This window comes from Medicago sativa, chromosome 2 (assembly GCF_051527215.1).
Source record: "Medicago sativa cultivar Bolivia chromosome 2, Bolivia_mono, whole genome shotgun sequence".
In the NCBI taxonomy this organism is placed as follows: domain Eukaryota; kingdom Viridiplantae; phylum Streptophyta; class Magnoliopsida; order Fabales; family Fabaceae; genus Medicago; species Medicago sativa.
Window position 1 is genome coordinate 54,620,399 of NC_140750.1, and position 22,639 is coordinate 54,643,037.

Sequence of the window (22,639 nt, forward strand, 5' to 3'; positions counted from 1 at the left end):
AAGTTAACTTTATCTCAAGTTAATTTTTCATGAATTACTCGTTTCTATTCATAACTATCTACCATGGATAAGATAAATTACTGAGCAACTTACTAACATATAATTTTTGGGAGATGGTCACATACCAGAGGGGGGAAATATGTAGATTTAGCCTATCCAGTATCCCCTCCGATTATTTAAAATGTAAATACCTTAAGTAAACAAAGTGACTAGTAACAGAATTTAACAAATTAATCACCTATAATCGACCACCATGTCACCGTTATGATAAGGAAAAAGATTAATTTTCTTGGTCATTGCACACCTAAAAATAATTATCTTTTTAGTCGAAATCGGCATATAGGCGATTTAAGAATATGCGAGTTTTCCAACGGTTTTTTGAACTTATAACTTATTTCTTATAAGCTCATTTGACTAAACAAGAACCGTTTAGTAACGATCACTTTCTCACGAGCTTATAACTTATTTTTTATGTGACAAGTTAATTCAAATAACTTATAGCTTATCACTTTAAATCTCAATTTTACCCCTATGGTCTTTATTGAAAAAATTAAATACTTAATTAAATGTACATTTTTTTATGTCTTTTTATATTTATAAATTACTTCAACCACTAATTTTATAGAACAGTGTAAATTCAATTAACTAACTTATCTGCTAAAAGATAGCTTATAAATCACATGCTATAAACTCATTGGCTACATCTTATAAATAATTTGGATTTATTTCTTATTGCTTAACGCCATATTTGCACTCACTAGGGTTTTACGTGTATCCCCATATTCTACAGAAACGGTACAAACAAAATATCTTCTGCTAACACCAACCATCATGATGGCTCGTTTCTCCAAGTCCTCCTTGGAGCGCCTACTCGCCTCCACAACCCCGCCATCTTCCTCCACTGTCTACCTCCGTCACTTTTCGGAGTCAGCGGAGCCGCAGCGTAATATCTGGATCTCGATGCTCAGTGGCAATAGATTAGTGGAAGGTAGGTGCAATGGGAGGCCCAAAGATAGCCGCAAGTTTCAGATGGAAAAAACTAGTCAACCTAGGGTTTTCGGTAAGAGGGAAAAGACTAGTAGGAGTACAGAGGAGATTAGAGAAATAGACTATCTGAATTTTTTGGAACAGACGTGGCGGTATATAAATGAGACGCGGTCAGATATCAATTCTCTCCGCTGGAAAAACAATATGGTAATAATATACTACTGCTTCAGTCTCATAGTCATTGTCATTTTTACAAATTCCCATGTCTCAAATTATGTGTCTGTAAGTTTGGAATGAGAGTGTTTTGAGGGCTAAGTTCATACTTGAAATATAATTCCTGTTCTTGCAGATTAACATAATTCACACACTTTATCCTGCTACTTATTTCACTCCTGAGGTTGAGAAGGCTTTGCGTGCTTTTGACTGTGGCATTCTTGTTCTTTGTAGTGTTGGTGGGGTGCAAAGCAAATCTATTATTCTTGATAAGACAATGAGAAGATATAAACTTCCAAGACTTGTATATATTAACAAACTTGACCACAATGGAGCAAATCCCTGGGAAGTTTTAGATCAGGTAAACTTCATATTATTGGAGATTTTCTATATTTCTTACTCAGTGTTGCTATATAATTCAAGTTCAAGTTGTTGTTTTCATTTTTCGACCATTTTGCTTTATTTTTCAGGCAAGATCAAAGCTTAAACATCACACTGCTGCAGTCCAAGTTCCAATAGGTTTAAAAGATAATTTTAAGGGACTTATTGATCTCGTGCAATTAAAGGCCTATTATTTTAATGGGTTAAATCGGTTTGTTTCTGAAACTTCTACATTGGTTATACATGTGTTTATTCTTCAAGTTACTCAAATGTTGCTTATTGCAGACAAAAGGTTGCCATTGATGAAGTTTTTGAAGAAGTTCCTGCAGATATGAAAGCCTTGGTCTCAGAAAAGAGGCGTGAACTCATAGAAACTGTGTCAAAGGTGGACAAAAAACTTGCTGAAGCTTTTTGCAGTGATAAGCCCATATCAGCAACTGATCTTGAGGTGTGTTGTTAACAAAAAAATTTATAGGAGTTTTACATGTTAATCACTTGGTTTACATTTTGCGAAGATTCGTCATATGTTTTACTTCTAAAAAATAGTTTATCAACATATTGTCTTAAAGTGTTGACGATCTTCAAGTTTGAGCATCCTAGATGTGAACTCTTTTCCTTTCACATATTGTCTTATGAACGGTGTAAGTTGATTGCAAGTCAATAATTTCATTGCGAAAAGCATCCGCAAGTGGATCATTATCTAGCGGCTTTGGTGATGGTGAAGGATAACGAGATGAATTGTTAGAACCCCTTTTGATAAAATTTAATTTTCCATAAGATTAAACCTTCAATTGGGTTTGTATCAAATCTATAAAAAAAAAATTAGGTTTATGGAAAAACAATTTTCAACCAAAAATTGAATCCATCAAACAATTGAAATTAAAAGAGTTAATGGATAGAGAGAAAGAACACAAATATTTATAATGGTTCACCCACACCATCCTCACTCGTGGGCCACTCCACTCCTAAAGACATATGTCAATGGAGTTTTGTTGAATATTGAAAACCCAGTATTTGATACAATATGTACAGCAAATATTGCTCCCTTAGCCTTGAATTTTCTACTTAGAACCTCAATCCTTCACCAATTCTTTGATGTGACCCGACTCTAGACTCTTAAGAATCAACCTTCAACCCTTCAAATCAATTACACTTGTCCAAGCAATGCGAAGAGCAAATTAATCCTTGAGTTTCCTTTTATACGATGAGCTACTCAGCCCTTTGAACCTCCTTCGATCGTATAAGTTACTCAACTTTGATCCTCCTTTGACTCTTGACAAGATGTCAATTGAAGGTAAACAAAATAAATGAAGAAAATCCTCAATTGAAGAAGCCTATAATAATATCACACTCTAATGTTTTAAGATACCCTAATCCGAGTAACTCTCAAAGTTCGCAAGATCACAATCAATGTTTTCAAAAATGAATGTAGAAGATGAGTGTATTAGAGAAGAGAATGTGAAAATTACATAGTTAGAAAAAAAACGTGTAATGTTACTTATATAGTTTATAGAATATAGAAAATGATAGTTTATAGAATATAGAAAATGAAGTTGTTAAAAATGAGTAAAATAAGGAGCGAAATGATTCCGTTTATTTTTCAACTTATACTTCGTAAAAACAGGGGAGTGAAGCGACTCACTCTATTTCATATGAGCCACAAAGGTAAGCTTAAGTACTGTTGTAAAAGTGACTCAAAATTGAAGTCTGGAAGCTGTCAAAATCGTAGCATGATGTGGAAAATCGTAGTACGATTTTTTGACCAGATATGGCACTTCCATTCTGGAAAAATTGTAGTACGATCTGGAAAATCGTAGTACGATTTTACGCTGATGCATAAAAATAAAACGTATTTTTATGGGCCTGATTTTGTTCCAATTTATGAGGGATTGATTTTACTATAAATATAGACCTTGTATCAGATGAAACCTGAAGATAGAAGGGGCAGAACAAGGGTTTATAAACAAACACAAACTAGGGTTTGTATAGAGTTGGCTCTTGGCAACAAACACTAGGGTTGGGTTGATTCACCTTGGGAAACACTATTAGGATTGAGTCTCTTGGTCACGAGAAGAGATTGGGGCTTTGGGTAGAATTAGCCTGGAGACTTATTCTTGTAACCCATTAATATCTCTTTTGTAAAGTTACTCATCATTATAGTGAAACGGAAGGCTGCTCTCTCCCCAAAACTAGGTCAATTTGGACCGAACTGAGTAAACAAATTTCGTGTGTTCTCTCTTTCTTTCTCTCGTTGTTTTTCTACCTTTGTTTGTGTTTATAATTTTCATACACTTTGTTTTGGTTCCTTGATTATTACTTGCTCCACACAAAGTTTTTATTGGTGTGATTTTCATCGGATTCACAACAAGTACAACAATTATGGATAAAATAGTAAACCAACATAAAATAAAACTAATATTTTTTGACAAGATAAAAATAATATTTAAAATAATTTAATTCACTAATACTTCTAGTTCAATACTACTTAAATCATGTTACATAGTCCCACCCCCAAATATATATATTTTTAAATACTTTTTAATTGCTGTTATTTTGTGTGTAGAATGCAGTTCGTAGGGCCACCATAGCACGGAAGTTTATACCAGCATTCATGGGTAATACTTTCCAATATAATAAGGTAATAGTTGAATTACCTTGAATTCATATTTGCATTTTGTGTTGTATGTTTTCTTTTTCTTTAACTTTGAATTCATGTGCATTGTCTACCTTTTCTTTTCTTTCTTCTTGTTGGCTTGGGACCTTAGATTGTACTCCTCTCAAGGTCTCAGATTAGATTCTCCCCAATGACAATTTGGGTTAGTTTTGCTTCTTAAAAAAAAAAAAAACAAAAGTTTCATCCTTGCTTTCAAATTTCAAACCCCCCATAATATTCTCTCACATGCATACACACTTAGGCATTTCAAAACACTAATTAATTATCAATATGATCAAACTTGAACATTCTATATTGAATGCAAGCTCATTGGATTTATATTTTAAAAGACTATTTGATAACATTGATTTTGGTTTGAATAATGCATACAAGCCAGCTCGTAATATTGTGTTTTATCAGTTCTTTATTTTTCATTTTTTTTGATGTTGCTGGCTGGTGCAGGGGCTACAACTACTTTTGGATGGTGTAATTAATTATTTGCCGTGTCCAATTGAAGCTAGTAATTATACTCTTGACCAATCTAAGCATGGGGAAAAGGTGCCAGATTTAAAGAAACTTTTTTCTTTGTTTTCTTAATTGTCAGAAATTGTAATTTGAGGTTTTAACTTGACATCAGTTTCTTGAATATTTAGATTAGATTCACTAGAAACAGGAAATATCAATATCTGACTTATTAATACATTTGCAATAACATTATAAGCTTATTGCCCGTACCAAAAAAAAAAATCCAAATTAGATGCATCAGTATATGTAAATCGTGATATACATATTAAAGTATGTTATGATAATGTTGTCTTTGCTCTAAAAAAATATCCAAATTAGATGCATCAGTATATGTAAATCGTGATATACATATTAAAGTATGTTATGATAATGTTGTCTTTGCTCTAAAATAGCTTGGTCATGACGAATGATACTTTCTTGGTATAGAGGTTAATCACATCTCTTTATTTCTCCGGCCAAGTATATCAGAGGTTACTTCAGAAAGAAGATATGGTCTCTACCTCCTTCCCTAAGAAAAACCTAAGCTGTCTCAGTTTGGTTTAGACTTTAGAATACATGGAAGATCTTGCCACCAACATGACCATAGTTGGAGCACTGCAGCATGTGACTACAACTAGACTAGAAGTTGGATATGCTTTTAATAAAGTGTGCCCGTTTGTGGCTCAACCCCTGAAGAGTCACTCGATCGATACCTCAAAGGAAGGGTTCTGGATCATCGTTTAGTTGTGTGTAATGCTTCTCCTTTGTCTTCCACAAGTTTGCAAGCCTACTGTGATGTTGATTGGGCCTCTGATGTAACATAAAGTGCGATCTACTTCTGGGTCATTCTTAAGTCTTGGTCCAAAGTTGGTGGTTCATCCCTATCTTAACCTTATTTACTGTGACAACCAAAGCACTGTTGCTTTGAGTCATAACCTGATTCGGCATTGAAGAACCAAACATATGGAACATGATTTGTTCTTTGTTTGAGAAAAGGTATGTGTCAATTCTCTTGTTGTGACGCATGTTCTTGCTGGGACTCAGATTGCTGATGTTCTCACAAAGCCATTCCCAATGTTCAGTTTTGTAATCTCCGAGACAAACTTAGGGTTCTATCTTCTATGTATAAAAGACTGCACACTTCTACATTCTTTATTCCTACGCACCACAATATAGCAGATACTGCAGTGTTCCACATAATCTTGATAAACATGGTTGTTATGCTATCTTTTAATCTACTAAAAAGAATATTATTGGGCTATTTTAACAGCATACCCTTGTGGCATTGTCCATCACAATGAAGAGGGAGTATGGTCAAGTAACATATCTAAGGTACCCTGGCCTTTAAATATGGTTAAATCTTACTTCAAATTGTTGTCTTATGTATATGTTGATCTTTTTTTTTTTTTATTGGGTGAAGAATCTATGAGGGTGTCATTCGGAAAGGGGATTTTATTACAAACGTTAACACTGACAAGACGTTTGAGGTAAGTTTAAGGCTCCTCACTATTCTTGTTTGATTGTGTTGGTCTTGTGCACATTGTGTTTTGCGTTGCAAATCTGCTTTTATTTTTTTTCTATGCTACCTAATCTTGGTTTTTTGTCGCACAATTTGTTCATTTTTTATGAATGTACGACTCAATTCAAGATTGCATTTATGATATGTTTTTCAAACTCTGATGATGAAATTAATTTATGTCATGGGAAGAATAAGTTACAAAGATATACAAAATTATGGGAAGATTATCTATTTCTTTCTAGTCCATGGATTCAAGTCTTAACAATAAGTGCATGGATTCAAGTCTTAACAATAAGTGCATGGATTCAAGACTTGTCACATCACTTTTTCAAGAAACTTATCCTACTTCTAATGTTTAACCAATCTTCTAATGTTATCCTCTTGCATATTCAAGTCTTGTCACATCATTTTATACTATTTTCTAAAAATATTGCTATGACAAAGACAAATACTAGTTTTAGCTCATAAGATCATTTTCATGTCTCTGCTTTCATTTATTACACTTTGAGATTAGTGATTTTGTGGCTGAAGCCTTTGTTTTCTGTAAATGCAGGTTCCTCATTTGTTTCGGAAGTGTAATGATGTGTTTAAGGTTAGTCTTAAGATTTTCACCATGATTATTTGATCTTCCCATTCAATCGAATGTCTTTTGAGAACTTTTTTAGAATTGTTCTGCCATATCTCTTCTAAAATTCTAACTGGTATACTTCTATGAAATTGGCAGGTAATTGAAGAGGCTAATGCTGGGGAAATAGTTGCTGTCTTTAATGCACCAGGTTCTTATTCTTGCCATAGCCGTCGTAATGTGTTTAGAAAAACTGCACCTATGTGAAACAAATGTTTATGTGACAGTCTTTTTTTTGTATTAATTATATTAATCAGGCTTTACTGATGGGTTAGTAAGTTATAAAATGACTTCTATTGAAGTTTCTGAGTTGGTCGCAAGTGATTCTGATGTGCAAGTAAGTAGTTTCACCTTTTTTGTATTTTCTTCTTGTGTATTGCTTTTAGTTTTCAAAATCTCTTAATGCCTTCCAAGGACCGGATCCTACTTTACGAGTTGGTTTGAGGACCGGGAAGGCTGTAGTTTATTCATTTTACCTTTCTAATCTGTGACAAATTTGATGTTCTTATCAGGGTAAAGGCGATGCGTATTTACCATTTGTCAAGGTTTATGGAGGCAAAGGACGATTGGTATTGATGAAAAGCATCTCTGGATTACTCAAATGTTAAATTATACTCTGTCCTGTGATAATTGTCCAAAAAGATTTTAACTTTTGGTTTCCTGTGTAACTTTAGTTGTCCCCCATCTAATTAATAAGTAGGCCTAATTTATGGAGATAAGGCTTGACCGTTGTTGTAGAGAGAGAAATAATATAATGAAATAATAAATAGTTAAGGTTATTATAGAAAACAAAATTTCATCAAAAATAACATAATTTATTTGATTTCTTGGTATGTGTAAATTCTTCAAAAGTGACAAGTATTGCGAAATAGAGGGAGTAAAATTTACAACACTTGCAAGTTATTATTCTTTGCATTTGTTTAATGAGAGAATACACCAACAGTATTTTCTTTTTTTGACAATATACATCCGTAGTTACTAAGGTTAAATTTATTCTTCTCCTTCATTTATTTATTTTATCTTTGTGAAATAGTCAAACTTGACAATTAAAGGAGTAACTTAAATTTAGTGATATTTTCTAGACGGTAACAAAGTTAGCTTATTTCATTAATCAAAGTACTCAATACAAAATGGAATGTAATAAAAAAAACAACGACGACTACGTATGATAATGCTGCTCTGGCTAACAAGTGAGCACATTGTTGGCTTGTCTCCTTGCAAAAGTTATTCTAAAGTTTGGAAAAGAAAATGAAGTAGTTTTGCATGCACATAGAATAGCACCAAACTCCGACCTAAGACTAGGTGTTCTCCACCACTAGTTTGATATCTAGTAAATCCTAGTTCCATGAGCAAAAAGTAGAGCTTGCCTTATATCCCATTATTTCCCATCATTTGGACTTGGTTTGCAAAAACAGTACTAAAACTGTTTCTAGCTTGGAAAATTGCGGCATCCACGTTGCACTTTACCTCACCCGCCTCAAAGCTCCCATCTTGCATCTTTTGCCCCTCCAACGGCACTGCTCATTTCTGTTACTGCAGCAGGCCAAACAAGAACAACAGTAAAATTCTTCTATATTTCATGCTGCAAAATCCTCCCTTCCTCTCGCCCTGCAATCTTCCTTTCCATTGATGTAGCAGCTCATGCGCCAAGCACAAAGCTTCAACAAGCCTTGTTTCCTTATCCTTCCACAATCTGTCGTTTTGTCGTCTCCAAATGCTCCATAATATTGTGATAAACATGTCCAATTTACTTTGTGACAGAAAATCGAGTTGCTCAAAGAAAAGTGCCTTCCTATCGATTCTCTCATTAATTATTTTCCACAATCCAGCCTCCATCCACATCTCCTTTGCTTTGTTACACTAAAAAAGTTGCGTTAATCATTCCCTATTGGTACAGTAAACACATGTATCCATACAATTCCCCATATTCACGATTTTTACAATATTGATTGGCATTTTCCTAAGATCAAAATAACCCACATCCAAGTTGACCAACAACTATAGCTAGTGCTCTTCAAAATAAAAAGATAACTATGGACTACCGTGAATGAATTGATAAAAAACAATAAACTAATAAAGCCCCACATCGGGTGGTTTGTAAAACAAAGAAGATAAATTATCTATAAAAGTAATGTCTAACGTAGAGGGAGAGGCATGGAATGAAATACTTAATGTTGTAAGTTAACTCTCCTGTCAGTAATGTTCATTTTATAGCTTGTCGGACAAAGTCCATGCACACTAAGTCTCACGCATTGACTTTGATGAGTCATAATTTAGTCTAATTTAATGCATTATTTAGTTTAGTTTTATTTAGATTTGATTTTATTTTATTGCATATTTATTTCTTTTTTGAATATTTTACTTTAAATTGCTTTTTATTTTATTTTAGGAACGAATATATGGTGGAAGGTGTCTTGGAGCAAAAGAAAGAGGACTGGAGCAAATACAGTGCGAAAATACGAAGATACGAGACAAAAATATGTCTCTACCAAGTCAGAAGCTTGGCACGGCCCGTGCCACCCTCCAGGATGCTCTTTTGCTGCTTTTCTTCAAGCCCAAGTCACCCTGTTGCAGCTTTACTGATTTGCCCTTATAGTTGCTTAGATTTTAAGTCAATTGTAAAGCTATAAATAGAGTGGCTCTCCATCATAAACATTCACCTTTGCTTAGAATATTTTAGTTACAATTATTTTAATAAAGTTCTTTTTATTACCTTACTTTCTTTCGCAATTTATTTTATTGTTTTCTCTCTTCTTCGCCCATGTCTACGATGAACATGAGTGAGTAGACTTCTCTTGTCTTGGGATTATTGGATAAGTCTAATGACATAATCCTAATCGAACCAAGCTTTAACCCTAATTTTATGTAACCGTAATTTCTAATTTAGATTCACCGTTTTAACATGAATTAACAATTATCAAACTGTAGAAGCAAAAGTGGAGGGTTTGATAATTGTTAATCCATTATCCCAAACATCAATTCATAAAGCGAGAGCGGAGCTTTGATGTTGGAACAAGTGAATCTAGACAATAATTGCAAAGGCAGCGAAATAGTCTTTGCAATTATTGAGACACAAGTAGTTTCAATCCTTATAAGCATCTTCTAGTAATCAAGTCAGCGAAATAGGCTTGGTTACTAGGAGTAAACTCTCACCGGACTTTCATCGGAAAGGTGAGGGGCTAAGGGAAACCGGTCTTTAGAAATTAAGGTGTAAACCATGAAATTAGAAGTTAAAGTCTTGTCTTGTGAAGGGTTTGTTATTATGATGAACCAATAATCCCAAGGCTATTTTTATTAATTGTTATTTACTTTCAACAATTGAACCTCCTCTTATAAAACTCTTTTCTCCTCTATTCATTCTTTTAAAGTTAATTAGATTGAACAACTCCCTAGCGGAACGATACTCTTTTACTACTATTACTTTGATAGACCGTGCACTTGCGGTTTGGCCTATCAGACTTTTTCTGACATGCAATGAAATTGTCACTATTGTAATGAAATCAAATTTTTCAGAGCAATGCTTTCGTTTTTCTGTCTCTCTTCCTTTCCACATTTTGGATGAGACTGAATTTTCTTCTATCTCTATGATTTGTTTTTTTCCCACTGCTAGTCTTATTTGTACACTTGAGTGGGGTTTTATATTCTTATGTGATTGGTTGTAGTTAACATTTCTTTCTTCAGCTGCACCTACAACTGGCAATATTTTATTAATTCAAAGCAAACGCATATATATGACAATTAGGGCTCCAACTGAGGATGAAAAGATTTGTAATTATTTTTCCAATTTTTTATTTTAATTTTAACCTATTGTTGTGATATTGTGGTGTGTAGAATTTATGGTTGTTTATGTGATTTTTATTTTTTATATGAACTATATTTATGTTTAATTAGGGTTTGAACTTACTTCCATGGTTGATAGCTCATGTAAACGTTGATGTTCGTTGATTTGCAGTGTAATTTTTTTTGAGGCACAGACAATTATGATCGAAAGGGTGTTCGGTGTCCGACACAACCCTGACATTATGATTAAATTGAATTGTGTCATTTTCTCAAAGTATTATTTGTGTCAGTGTCCATGTACGGTGTATGTGTTTGATAGGTAAATTTCAGTATGTTGTAGTTGTGATATTCAACAAAACGGAGTTGAGCTTATAATAGCATATCCAATTTATAGATTTGCACAAAAATAAAAAGATAACTATATGGAGTACCATGAATGAGTTAGTAAAAGCAATAAGTCCCACATCGTGTGGTTTGTAAAACAGAGAAAATGTAACTCATTTACTCAAGTGTCGTCATCCATTTCATAGCTCAAGCTTTGTACGTAAAGGCTTAGTAACGTTGATTTTTATCGGACGTTGTTTTCATTGATCAATGCATACAAATCAAAATTGTGAGTGTCCTCGTGAGCTTAGCTCAGTTGGTAGGGACAAAGCATAATATATGCAAGGTCCGGGATTCAAACCCCGGTCACCACCAAAAAAAAAAAAATTAAAATTGTGAGTATCTAATATAACAAATAACAACGGCTATGAGTGAGTATCTAATATGACAAATAACAACGGCTATGAAATCAATGTTGCTGCAATGCAATCAAAATTCATTTCCACATTTGGGATGAGACTGAATCTCTTTTATTAGTTTGGTTCCTTTGCAACTCTAATTTGTACATTTGATTGAGTTATATTTTCTTATATTCATATTGGTTGTTTAATTCTAATGTTTCTAACAATTCCTACTTTGTTATGGTTCATCCTCATGAACTTGATTAATATTTGGAAATGTTTGATATCAATACCATTGAAGTAATTTCCATTGGTGAGTTAGATAAGTAGTAAATTAGTCTCCAAGGAGCCTCTTCCTATATTCATGCATAGTTAGATCAAATGCATATATGTTTTTTCCAATTTATGTTGGATATGCATAACTTGATGACTGATATTAAAATTTCAACAACTCATGACTCAAATCTTAGTAGTGTTTCAAATTGCAATGTTGCTAGAAAATTAGCTTTGGGATATGTTTGGAAATTCAATGCAACTGGTGACAAATTATCTGAAACTTAATAGCACTTCGTGTGCTTCATGTTGGATAGAAGTACAAATGTATCTAGTGGTTTTTAAAGCATAGGTAAATCTGTGTATCATGAATGAAACAAAACTAAAAATTAATCTGAGGTACTACTAGAAAAACTTTTACTAACCAACATAACAGAAAAAGGACATTACCAATAATACTTTGTATGTTAATTTGTTTTGACTATGATTGTACAAGATGATGAGATTTAGTGGTCCACTTACAAAGCATGTTCACACACTTTTTTTACTATGATTGTATAGGTCCTGTTTGATCATATCACTGTTTTCTCTTTTTAGCTTCTGGTGATGGCATGATATACATATTTTCTTGCATTATTAAGACCTCTTGCATCCTCAACCATACTATTTGTGTAAAGGTCAGCATAATAATAAAAACTTGCAGGTGCATACTCGTATCATATAAAAACATATAGTAAGCAACATTGTCTTAGTTCTGTAACTTAATAATCATATGACATCTCAACGATAACAAAAGACGAACATTTATTAAATGAGTACAACTTCTCCTTAAATTCTTTCAAAACCTTTGAATTAAATTTTTGAATTGGGAAGGAGAAAGCCATCCTCTCCAGCATCATACCATTTTCAATAAAAAGTTTGACTAAAATCAGTTCATGCTCCTCTCCATTAGCTTTTCCAAATTTCACATCTCGGAGAGAAGAGACCAAACAACCAGGCACAACAATGGATTTCTGGATCTCTTTTGCGAATTTGGGTACTCCCTATTGATTAACGATCAAACCAAGTACAAATAAGACTAGTCAAAAGCAAAGAAAGTAGAACGAAAAGAAAATCGTTGAGCAAATAGTCACAAAACTTGTATGAAAACAGTACAGCAAAAGTTGCATTGCTACTTTCATTTAAAAATATCGATTACTATTACTAACCTTCTTCAGAACTAGTGTTTTTAGAACCGGTGAGTTTTGAAGAAAGCCTATAATAACTTCAATATTAGTAACTAAGCCAAGCTCCAAATGACTCAACATTGAAAATACAGGTAAATAGTCTAGAGGTAGAGCCTGCATGAGCATGAGATAAAGAAACGCTTATTTTGTGAAAGTAAAATGAAGTGTGCAAGCGTTAATCAAGATAACCAAACATAGACAGTTCCATGTAGTAGAAAAAAATCATATAAAATATATGCTTACCTCCAACTCTAAGGGGAAGTCCTCAAATTTGATACATTTGACTTTATGGAATTGTTGGAAAAGGAGACGAGTAAAAGGAATGCGTCGTATCTCTGACTCTACATTACTAACTTCTAAAAATGTGATTTTTACAGAATCACAAACAGGAAGATGAATTTTATGTGACAGACCATAACCACAATAACTAAATTCTTTAACATTCAAAGCATTGAATTTGATTGATTGGGCACATGGATTGTGCGTTTTCACCCTAAAGAAATCAGCGTCTTGTCCTACGGAAATAGTTTCAAGTAAGGGAGCTTGTACAAAAACATCTTTATATTTTGACCAATGGCAGTTACTGATCTCAAACTTTTTGACATGCGGTAAATTAAGGTTCATAGAGTCACTGGAGGGATCAATGTCAAAAAAAACTCCATACAAGTTGAGGAATTTTAGCTGTTGAAAATGAAGGGAGGTAGTGGGAACTTTTATTGTATCATCGGATGTACCAGGAGAAAAGGGGAGTTTATAAAAATATGAATGGATCCTAAGATTTTTGACTCTCCTATTTTTCAAGATGCTAGAGATCCATGTATTTTGAAGTGATACGCAACGTTTGTTATAGATCACAAAAGAAAAGCTTTCCAATCCAATGGTTGAAAAAATTAAAGAAGTGTTATCAGTAACCTTGTTCACAAAATTTATAAAGCATTCCTCTTTTTTCCCTTTTAAAATTTTCAAACAGCTCTCATAATCAATGACAATTCGGTCTAGTTTTAAACGCCATCTATAATCTCCTTTAAAATGACAACGAACACACGCGGTCCAATCATCCTACATCGAAAATCACATAATAGGTTTATATAAAAAAAAGTAATCATATAGAGAAGAAGAGTGTAAGAATAAAACATACTTTCTCATAGTAGAAGCAACTAATACATTCTGTTTTGCAGAAAGTGCAAATGTTAGTATAATTGCATAAATCACTGTCATCAAATTGAAGGTTTGTGATAGATTTCCATCTATCTGTCCAGCTCTTGGATAACACGCAAGTCCTAACAGCTTCTTTTGTTGGAAGCAAAGAAAGAATTCTAGTTATCACTGATTCAGGTAACTTGCTACCAATAGCGTCTTCCTCCCGCGGCGCAAGTGCTCTTTTCTTTGTAGAACCACCCTCCATGTTCATCATAATCCCCTTTCTTGCTGCAATTGTAGACAAAGAACTTTCTTAGTGTAGTATTGTGTGTTTTTTTCCTTCTTCTGTCTCATGGCATTCACACAAACATTATTGCTTAACAAACATTTAAGTGTTTTGATAGCGTTTTGCTGGTTCCTTAGTATTAGTATTCAGTTCCTTAGTGATAGCATTCAGTTACGGTAACCCAAATCTTGGAAGTTGCTCTACATACATGGAATCCGAATTTGCTACATTTATCTCCCTGTATTTTATTTTCTGAGGTTATCTCCCTATATCTGAGGAGCGATAAAATTACATCGATATAATATTACACCGCTCAATATCAATTAAGTCGATGTATATTTTACAAATTTGACCGTTGAATTGTAAGTTTATATTATAAATCATCCAAGTATAACGATACATAACTTACAAATTTGACCGTTGAATTGTAAGTTTATATCATATACAACATCCAAGTAAAATTTAAAACAAATTTAAAATCAATTGACATGTTATTGAAATCCATCAAGATGAACGGTGTTAAATAAAAACACATAAACCGTTAATTTTAATGAGTCTACATATCAAATTATTTTAAATTTGTGTATAATTTTATATGGATAATCAATATGATATAAACTAACGATCGAATTTTAAAAACATGCATAGAGTAAAATGATGTGAGCAACTAAAGCACTAAACCATTGTTTTGAATGTCAATTAAAGCTAATTCTACAATTTATAATGCATCATGAAGTTGGTGATTTTGGCTTACTCTAAACTTAATTCCTGTGCTGAGAATTTATACTTTTCAGTACTTTTCACAAAGCATGGTTAAGCAATCTATGCTACTAATAGCTACTTCTACTGATCTATATATCCAAATGCACGATAATATAAAATTCTCAATAACTTCAGTGAACCATAATGCCCCTCTACACTGTAATAACATATGTACAATGTTAAAACAATGATGGGAACAAAAATGGTTTAACACAAAACATTACAGTCTTTACAACTCAAAAGCTTTGTTGAAACAACAACAAAAATGAGCAAACTTCAAGTTTTACTCTATAATTTCCCCCTCCTCTTCATCAAACTCATTGATTCCATCTCCATTATCACCCTCATCACTTTCTTCATCTTCATTGTCATGACCATTATCACTATCTTTTACAAATTTTTGCACTATTTCCTTAGTTTCATGTTCAAGAACAGCTTCTCCCCCCTGCAAATATTTTTTTCCACCATAAACTTCAGATCCCATTTCTTTGACCGAAACTGATGGATATACCAGTGGCTTATCGGGATAATCTTTGAAGAACGAATTAGCCGTAATGAACCTGAAAACCTGAAACAGGTGGCTTTTATCTCTCTTTATATCTGCACTCAAGAGTTTCTGTAACAGCGTTGGTTTCTTCTTGTTTTCTAGTAAATCTCTGTCAGCAAGCTTCTGCTTCTTGTTATTCCAACTTTTTCTGTCTGGATTTCTCTTTACCTTGTTTTTGAATTTTCTTTTGTCGGTAAATGTGTTTTTCTTATCTTCACTCTGAAGGCCTTGATTTGTACCATTCTTCAGGTAGTATGAAGGTATTTCAGCAACTTCAACTCCCAACTCAGCTTGCTTTGCTAAAACCTCCTTGAGCTGCAAAGAGAAAAATATATACCAAGTTCAAGATTTGCAAACTACTCACCATTTCTCCAAGGAATATTTATTTGTTATCACTTGTATATATTTCATCCTAACATATACTATCCACTTACCGCTCAATAGTCAATAGCATAACAAAATGAAGTGCGACAATACAAGGCCCTGTTTACTTTGTGAAAACGTTTTTTAATTTCATTTTCTAAATTTTGAGATAATAGACTCTTGAAGTGAACAATTGTGTACATTGTTTGGAAACAATGAAAATTGCAAAAATTTGTTAGGATGAAATGGATCATCCCAAACTTGCATTTCATCTTCTCACAATGATCCACTTCAAGAGTCTCACACAAGTTAAAATGAACACATTTTAGCAAATGGAAGTAGAAAATGTTTTCACATAGTAAACAAGGCATATTAATTTCTTCCGATCTGGATTCCCTGCTGTGGGGGAATCACGTAGTTACACGCTGCAAGTGATCTTAGCATTAGTTTAAGATCGGACAGTTCATATGAAAATTTCATAAAATCTATTTAAACAATCTCAATGAACACGTTGATTGAGATCGGACAGTCGAAAGCAGTATTTATGTATCTGTTTCCAATTTCATACTGGAAAGTATTATATGCTAAAAATAACATCAGTCTAATAAGTATACCTCTCGTTGTAAGAGCTCTCTATCAATGACCATGGAGTCTTTTGATTGTTCGCCCTGCTTCTGCAAGTAGTAATTCAGTTAGTATTAGACACAAACATTTATATTAGACAATAACTTTTAATAACACAGGCAGTATTAGTAGTTTGTTTGAAACCTTCTCAATTTTTTCTCTGGAAGGATGATTCTTTCTCCGTGCTTCACGCCATTGTTGAATTTCTTGCTCAGAATAAGTCAGAGCAAAGGATCTAGCCATCCAAAAAATAAAACAAGTGCTAAGATATTAGCAGGGCAAAGGTTGTAGAGGAAAGATCAAACTATAAACTGATGACGAAATAATACATGATTTCTAAAATTAGCGCCACAAATGAGATCTATGTTTCATATGGATTGTTGTTTAAAATTTTCGTTCGGCGCCAAAATTGTGAAAGCTCTCAACTCAACCGATGAAGCATAATTCACTTCTCCCATATGCAAATTGTAAATTGGTACTTGAGTACCAATTAGTAGTACTTATGAGAATTGGTTCTGCCAATTCACTGTGTGATTCATAGAACTGACAAACCGGTGGCTGAATATGGAGGACGGCTTTCAGCTTTCCATTCTTTTACATGTTCTGGGGCCTCCATGTTTTCCTCAACCACCAGCGACCCAAGGAAAGAGCTGTCAGAGATGGTGGCTCAGCAGCCATCCCTCATAGGAAGACCCAAATAGCATTCCGACTATTTATGTATACCCCAAAACGTACCAATACTTTGTATGGTCACGTACCACCAACACATAACATGGACAAAAGAGTATAGCAAACCTGGTAACTATGATCTCAACCTTGTTAACTCAATATGTTAATGCAGGGTGTGTTTGTTATAAAAATGTTAATAGACTATCATACTTGATGGATTGAAATGGGGTCAAATGGTTTACTATGGCAGCAATTTATACGTCAATTTATATATGTTGCGAATTTAGTTTTAGATTAAAAGAAAAATACATCTTAATAATATCTACTAGGAGCAAACTGAGACTTCCTGTCATGTACAAAGGGGAACAAGTAAAAAACAAACCAAATCAGTGTGTCAAAAACGAAGGAAAAAAAAAAAACTCCATTTCCAATGAAGCAACCATATTTAATATTAATAATAAAAAGGTAGACAATATCTGATACAACACCCAACTATAACTCCTATCACGCAATATCATGGTAATTATCCCCACCCCAATCTAATTCCCCAACCATCACGAATTCCTACATTGCAAGTTAACACAACCACCAAACCACACCTTACAAATCCTTCATGCATCACGGTTTACTTAATTGAATAAAAGCATTGATTTTGCCAAAACAATCCACACCATATACTAGCTACACGCTAGTTACACCATAGTTTGGATAGAGACTTAATTTGTCCTCTACTTGAATACAGAGAAGCCTAACCCTCGTGTTGGCTCATCTTTGACAAAGTCGACTCCCTTGTCCAAAATTCTGCAGGTTCACTTATACCAGTCTGAAAACACAGCCTCTCTGCACTATTTTGAAAATAGTACAGAACCAACCTTTAATGGCAATCAAAGTTCCGTATCCAACGCTGAATTGTCTCCTGGCAATTAAAAAACAGAACAAGAATCTTCTCATTTACTGAATCCTTTATGCTTTTGATCTAATCCACCTCCACGTTGTTAGTTTTACTTGTTACACCAAGACTCTACCTCTAAATTTTTATCTTGAAATACTTTTGCATTCCTGCTTTTCCAAATAATTCAAATACCAGCAAACCATATATATAACTGAAAGTTTCTCCTCATCACACCAACAAAATGCAAAGTGGTTTTTTATCTCATTATGAAACACTATATTTACTCCAAACCACCTCGCTATCCCATGCAGAACACTTGAGAAAAGAGGACACTCGAAGAATATATGTTGAGTCGATTCTGCTATTCCACACCCGCTACAACAATTCTGAGCTTCCATAACCAAGACTTCTCGCTTCACAAGGTTGACTTTCGTTGGTATCTGATCTTGAATAACCTACCAAGTGAAAACCGCAACCTTCAGAGGAACCAATCCGTGCCATATTTTCGTGACTATCTCCTCTACCCTATTCGGTCCTTCCTTAATTATGATTTTATATGCCGATTTTACCGAATATATACCTGACACATCACTCACCCACGCCCATTTACCATCGTCCATCTCACTAATATTCTTCTCCTCTAGCTCCGCCATAAGCTGCCTCACTAAATCTTCCATCCATTGGAAGAGCTCTCTCCTCCATCTAAGCCTCCATTCCCTTTCTCCCCTCTACCTGAACACATAAGTCTGCCACCTTACTCTCTTTACCCAACGATATAGAAAACAACCTATTATACTTATTACTTGTTCCTATTCCTAAGTATCTATCTTTGGATAAGATAACTTGTTCCTATTCCTAAGTATCTACCTTTGGATAACATAAATTACTGGGCAACTTACTACCATAACTTTACAGGAGCTGGTCACATATCAGAGGGGGGGAAATGTAATGTCAATTTAGCCTATCCAGTATCCCCCTGACCCCCTCCAATTATTTAAAATGTGAATACCTTAAGAAGTAAACATACTGACCAGTAACAGAATATACCATTCGGTATTTGGCCACAGCACCGAGGACTATATGCCAAAATCTCAAACAGATCGGTAGGAACGTTCTACAAACTTGTTTTAACATTCCCATTAACTTTTTAAAATTTTAAAGAAAAATGTTACTTCTTAATAATATCTACTAGGAGCAGACTTGAGACTTCTTGTCCTATTTAAAGGGGAACAAGTACATTGACAGATGGTTTTTCCTTGACATTACTTTGCAATGTAACAATTAAGTAAAAAAACAAACATCAGCCTGTCAGAAACTAAAAAAACTCCATCTCCAACGAACTAACTAATTTAACAAAAGGCCATTTAATAACAATCAGCTTGTTAAGAAGAAACCACAATTTAAAACAGTTCAATCTTCAATTAAGGCAACGATATCAAGTAAAAGATTGGCGAAAATTTATTGCAAAGTCGAGCAATGTTACCTTTTCGGTTCCTGCTCAGAATTCAAACCAAAATGTCCAGCTCTCTCATTGTTGGGACCTGCTTTTGACGCAAGCATTAGTCGAAGTCTAACCACAGAGAATTGTTTTCATCTCAGTACCAAGCAGTAGAGTTCAAACTTTGTTAAAAAAAAAAAAAAAGTAGAACTCAAACCTTTTCCCTTATGTTCTTTTGAGAACCTCTTTCCTTTGTTGTTATCATTGAATTTAGACTTCTGGAACCTACATAAATTGGACACTGATTGTAAATCACAGGAAAACTATGTAGTGTGTAAGTCGTTGAATTGTCAACACAATAAACCAAGAGTGGGAAAAGAGATAAGAAAACAACGTACCCTCCTTGAGATCCCCCTCTATTTTGTTTATTTTTGAAATTTTTGTTTGGAGATCCGTTCCAGTTAGAGTTTGCAAAAATAGTATTCATATTGCTATTAGGATTTTCCTGCAGCAAAATTTAGAGTTGCATTAAACTAAATCACATCCTTTTACATTTATAGGTTGCATATTCACCGACATAACTAATACACATTGAAACAGAACAAGGTTGTTAATCATAGAAAATAGAAGTTTGTTCAACTTAAAATTTCACTACACTATAGTGCTACACAACCATAACCGATATTTGACAACACTCTGTACTAAAATGCATATTGCGGAATAATGGCAGTTTGTTAAATTTCCACTACTCTATAGTCTATAATGTTAAAGTGCTTCCACTACGCTATTTGACAACACAAGTTACACAACATTGAAAAGACAGAAACACTTTCAATTTCAAAAATACCTGAGAATGTGAATTCCTAGATGCAGAACCTTGAGCATTATTTGCATTATGTGGCACAGAACCGTTGTTTCCTTGCAACTGCTGAGGTGGAAAAGGTCCTCCTGGTACAAAACCATTCGCATTCCCATTTCCCCGAACCCGATTCTTCTCATTCGGATCAATCTGTGGCCTGACTTGATTTCCAGGCACCATACCAAACTGAGGATTTCCATTAAACATAGGATTTTGAGGAACCATAGCATGAGGCACTTGTTGGTTAGGAAACCCAAACATAGGTTGTTGACCAGGTTGCATACAATAAGGAGCAACCTGAGTAGGGTTTTGTCTCTGCATTTGCATAGGAGGTAACTGTTGGTTCATCATCATATTCTGCATTGGATATGGTCCAGGTGGACAAAACTGAGCATTTGGAACATTCATGTTTGGCATATTCATATTAGGTTGTTGAAGCAAATTGAGAATATTTTGAGCTAAAATTTGAGCATTATGCGTAATTTGAGGTGCTCCTTGTCCATGAACAGGAAACATTGGATTAAAAGTTGCATTATTTTGAGGAACAAAACCAGCACCTGCATGAGACATGAAAGGGGGTGGTTGTTGTTGTGGCATGTTTGGTGGGATAAAGGGTTGTTGTTGTTGTTGCATAAAGTTTTGATTTTGATAATTTCCAGGATGACCCATTTGGGGACGGTGATTGTTTTGAGGGTTTGAGAAATTGGGTGGATTGTTATTTGACATTGAGTGAGTAAAATTCAAGATTTACAAAGAGTGGGTGGGGGGTACAAAAAGTAAAGAATAAGAAGAAAGAGAAGAACTCACAAAAGGGTAGCTGATAGTGGGTGGTGCAGGCGGTGGAGTTAGTTCCTCTTGTGTGGCTCGAAGGTGGAAGTGTAGAAGTTGAAGAGAGTGAACTGAAGTGAAGATTTTAGGTTTGGCCGTATGTTGTCCAAAAAGAAAGGCGGATTTGGCTGTATCAATAAGGAGTTCAGTAGAAGGGCAGTTCAGTAGTTTCATATTTACTATTTTCTCTTAATAAGTGGTGGAAAAACGATCTGCCAACAATCTCAAAGCGATATTCAATCAAATTTGATAAAGCATTTCATTCAACGAATGAATTTGTCAACAAACTCACAATATCTAATTTTCGAATTATATCTCTACAAAATGCATATCAACAGGGACGGATCCAGAAATTTCAATAAACGGGATCAATGCATATATGTAAAATTGCAGTAGAAAATATGAAAGTAATACTACTATTTTATTTAGAAAATCATATATTCAATGTAAAATACACAAGTTTTAAATCAAACTTAATATATTGAACATCTTAACATGTGCAATTGCAAATGATTGAAAAACTCTTTTAACAAAAATAATGTAAAATTAGTTTACAATATGACTTTGTTTTTCCTCTAATGCAGTCATATTTATAAGAAAAAAATATTTGTTTAGGTTCATTAAATGTATACCAAATGCATTAGGTATCCAATGAACCTAAAATATAGTTTTATGTTTATAAATGTGATTGAAAAGAGTATTAGTTTTGTTATATGTGCTCAACGTAGAATTTAAAGTGGGTCAAGATATAAAATCATCATATTATTGGTTGAAATAAAATAAAAATTGTGGGGTCAATTGACCCCAATGCACATAAGGTGCATTTGTGCCTGCCTACCAATAATATGATCAAATTAAAGTGATCGGAATATTCATGTCTTCAGATCTGCAACATTGACGTTCAAATCATTGATTGAATAATCGATCTTTATATATGAACAAAACAAAAAGCATTTTTTTAAAAACGTTATCCATGGATATTGTATATACTTGTGGATATCTCAAAGTCTGCGGATTAACTGCTTAACAGATATTCTCGTGAATATAGATAGGACACATATATCATATTTATCCAACAGAATAGACATGAATACCATAATATCCGCACATATGGATATTGATTTACCTTCCTACTTATACGGTGTCAATAAGTTTGTGGTTTATTGGTTGTTCATATAACACGACTCTTTTAAGAGACAATAGATTGTAGAGTAATCATCTAAAACTTGAGGTTGGATGGTGACAGTCTAATCAAAGAGCTCTAAAGCTTCTTTTTTTTTTTTCTATTCAGAAAGAGCTTTCAAGCTTGATTATTCGATCAAGGTTATTATCACAAAGACATATT

General features: G+C 34.0%; 3 protein-coding genes and 1 pseudogene across 3 annotated transcripts; 2 read left to right on the forward strand and 2 right to left on the reverse strand.

The window, feature by feature from the left end:
* The first annotated feature begins 834 nt into the window (after positions 1-834).
* On the forward strand, positions 835-1,884 carry LOC146948970 (uncharacterized). Its single transcript, XM_085748458.1, has 4 exons — positions 835-1,194; positions 1,337-1,561; positions 1,671-1,817; positions 1,867-1,884. The coding sequence occupies exons 1-4, from the start codon at positions 835-837 to the stop codon at positions 1,882-1,884; spliced, it is 750 nt and encodes a 249-aa protein (XP_085604584.1).
* LOC146948971 (elongation factor G, mitochondrial-like) lies at positions 1,872-7,824 on the forward strand. The gene is made up of 9 exons (XM_085745104.1): positions 1,872-2,029; positions 4,145-4,219; positions 4,697-4,792; positions 6,009-6,070; positions 6,159-6,225; positions 6,811-6,849; positions 6,982-7,033; positions 7,140-7,219; positions 7,395-7,824. Exons 1-9 carry the CDS (start codon positions 1,913-1,915, stop codon positions 7,488-7,490), a joined length of 684 nt encoding a protein of 227 aa, XP_085601230.1. The 5' UTR covers positions 1,872-1,912; the 3' UTR covers positions 7,491-7,824.
* Positions 7,825-8,412: 588 nt separating this feature from the next.
* Positions 8,413-14,522, reverse strand: LOC146948972 (F-box/FBD/LRR-repeat protein At3g14710-like; annotated as a pseudogene).
* A 646-nt stretch (positions 14,523-15,168) lies between these two features.
* NUFIP (GATA zinc finger protein) lies at positions 15,169-21,402 on the reverse strand. Its single transcript, XM_085745105.1, has 7 exons — positions 20,455-21,402; positions 20,006-20,112; positions 19,825-19,892; positions 19,653-19,710; positions 16,753-16,843; positions 16,599-16,658; positions 15,169-15,936 (listed from the first exon to the last, which is right to left on the reverse strand). The coding sequence occupies exons 1-7, from the start codon at positions 21,190-21,192 to the stop codon at positions 15,358-15,360; spliced, it is 1,701 nt and encodes a 566-aa protein (XP_085601231.1). The 5' UTR covers positions 21,193-21,402; the 3' UTR covers positions 15,169-15,357.
* Between the last annotated feature and the right edge of the window lie 1,237 nt (positions 21,403-22,639).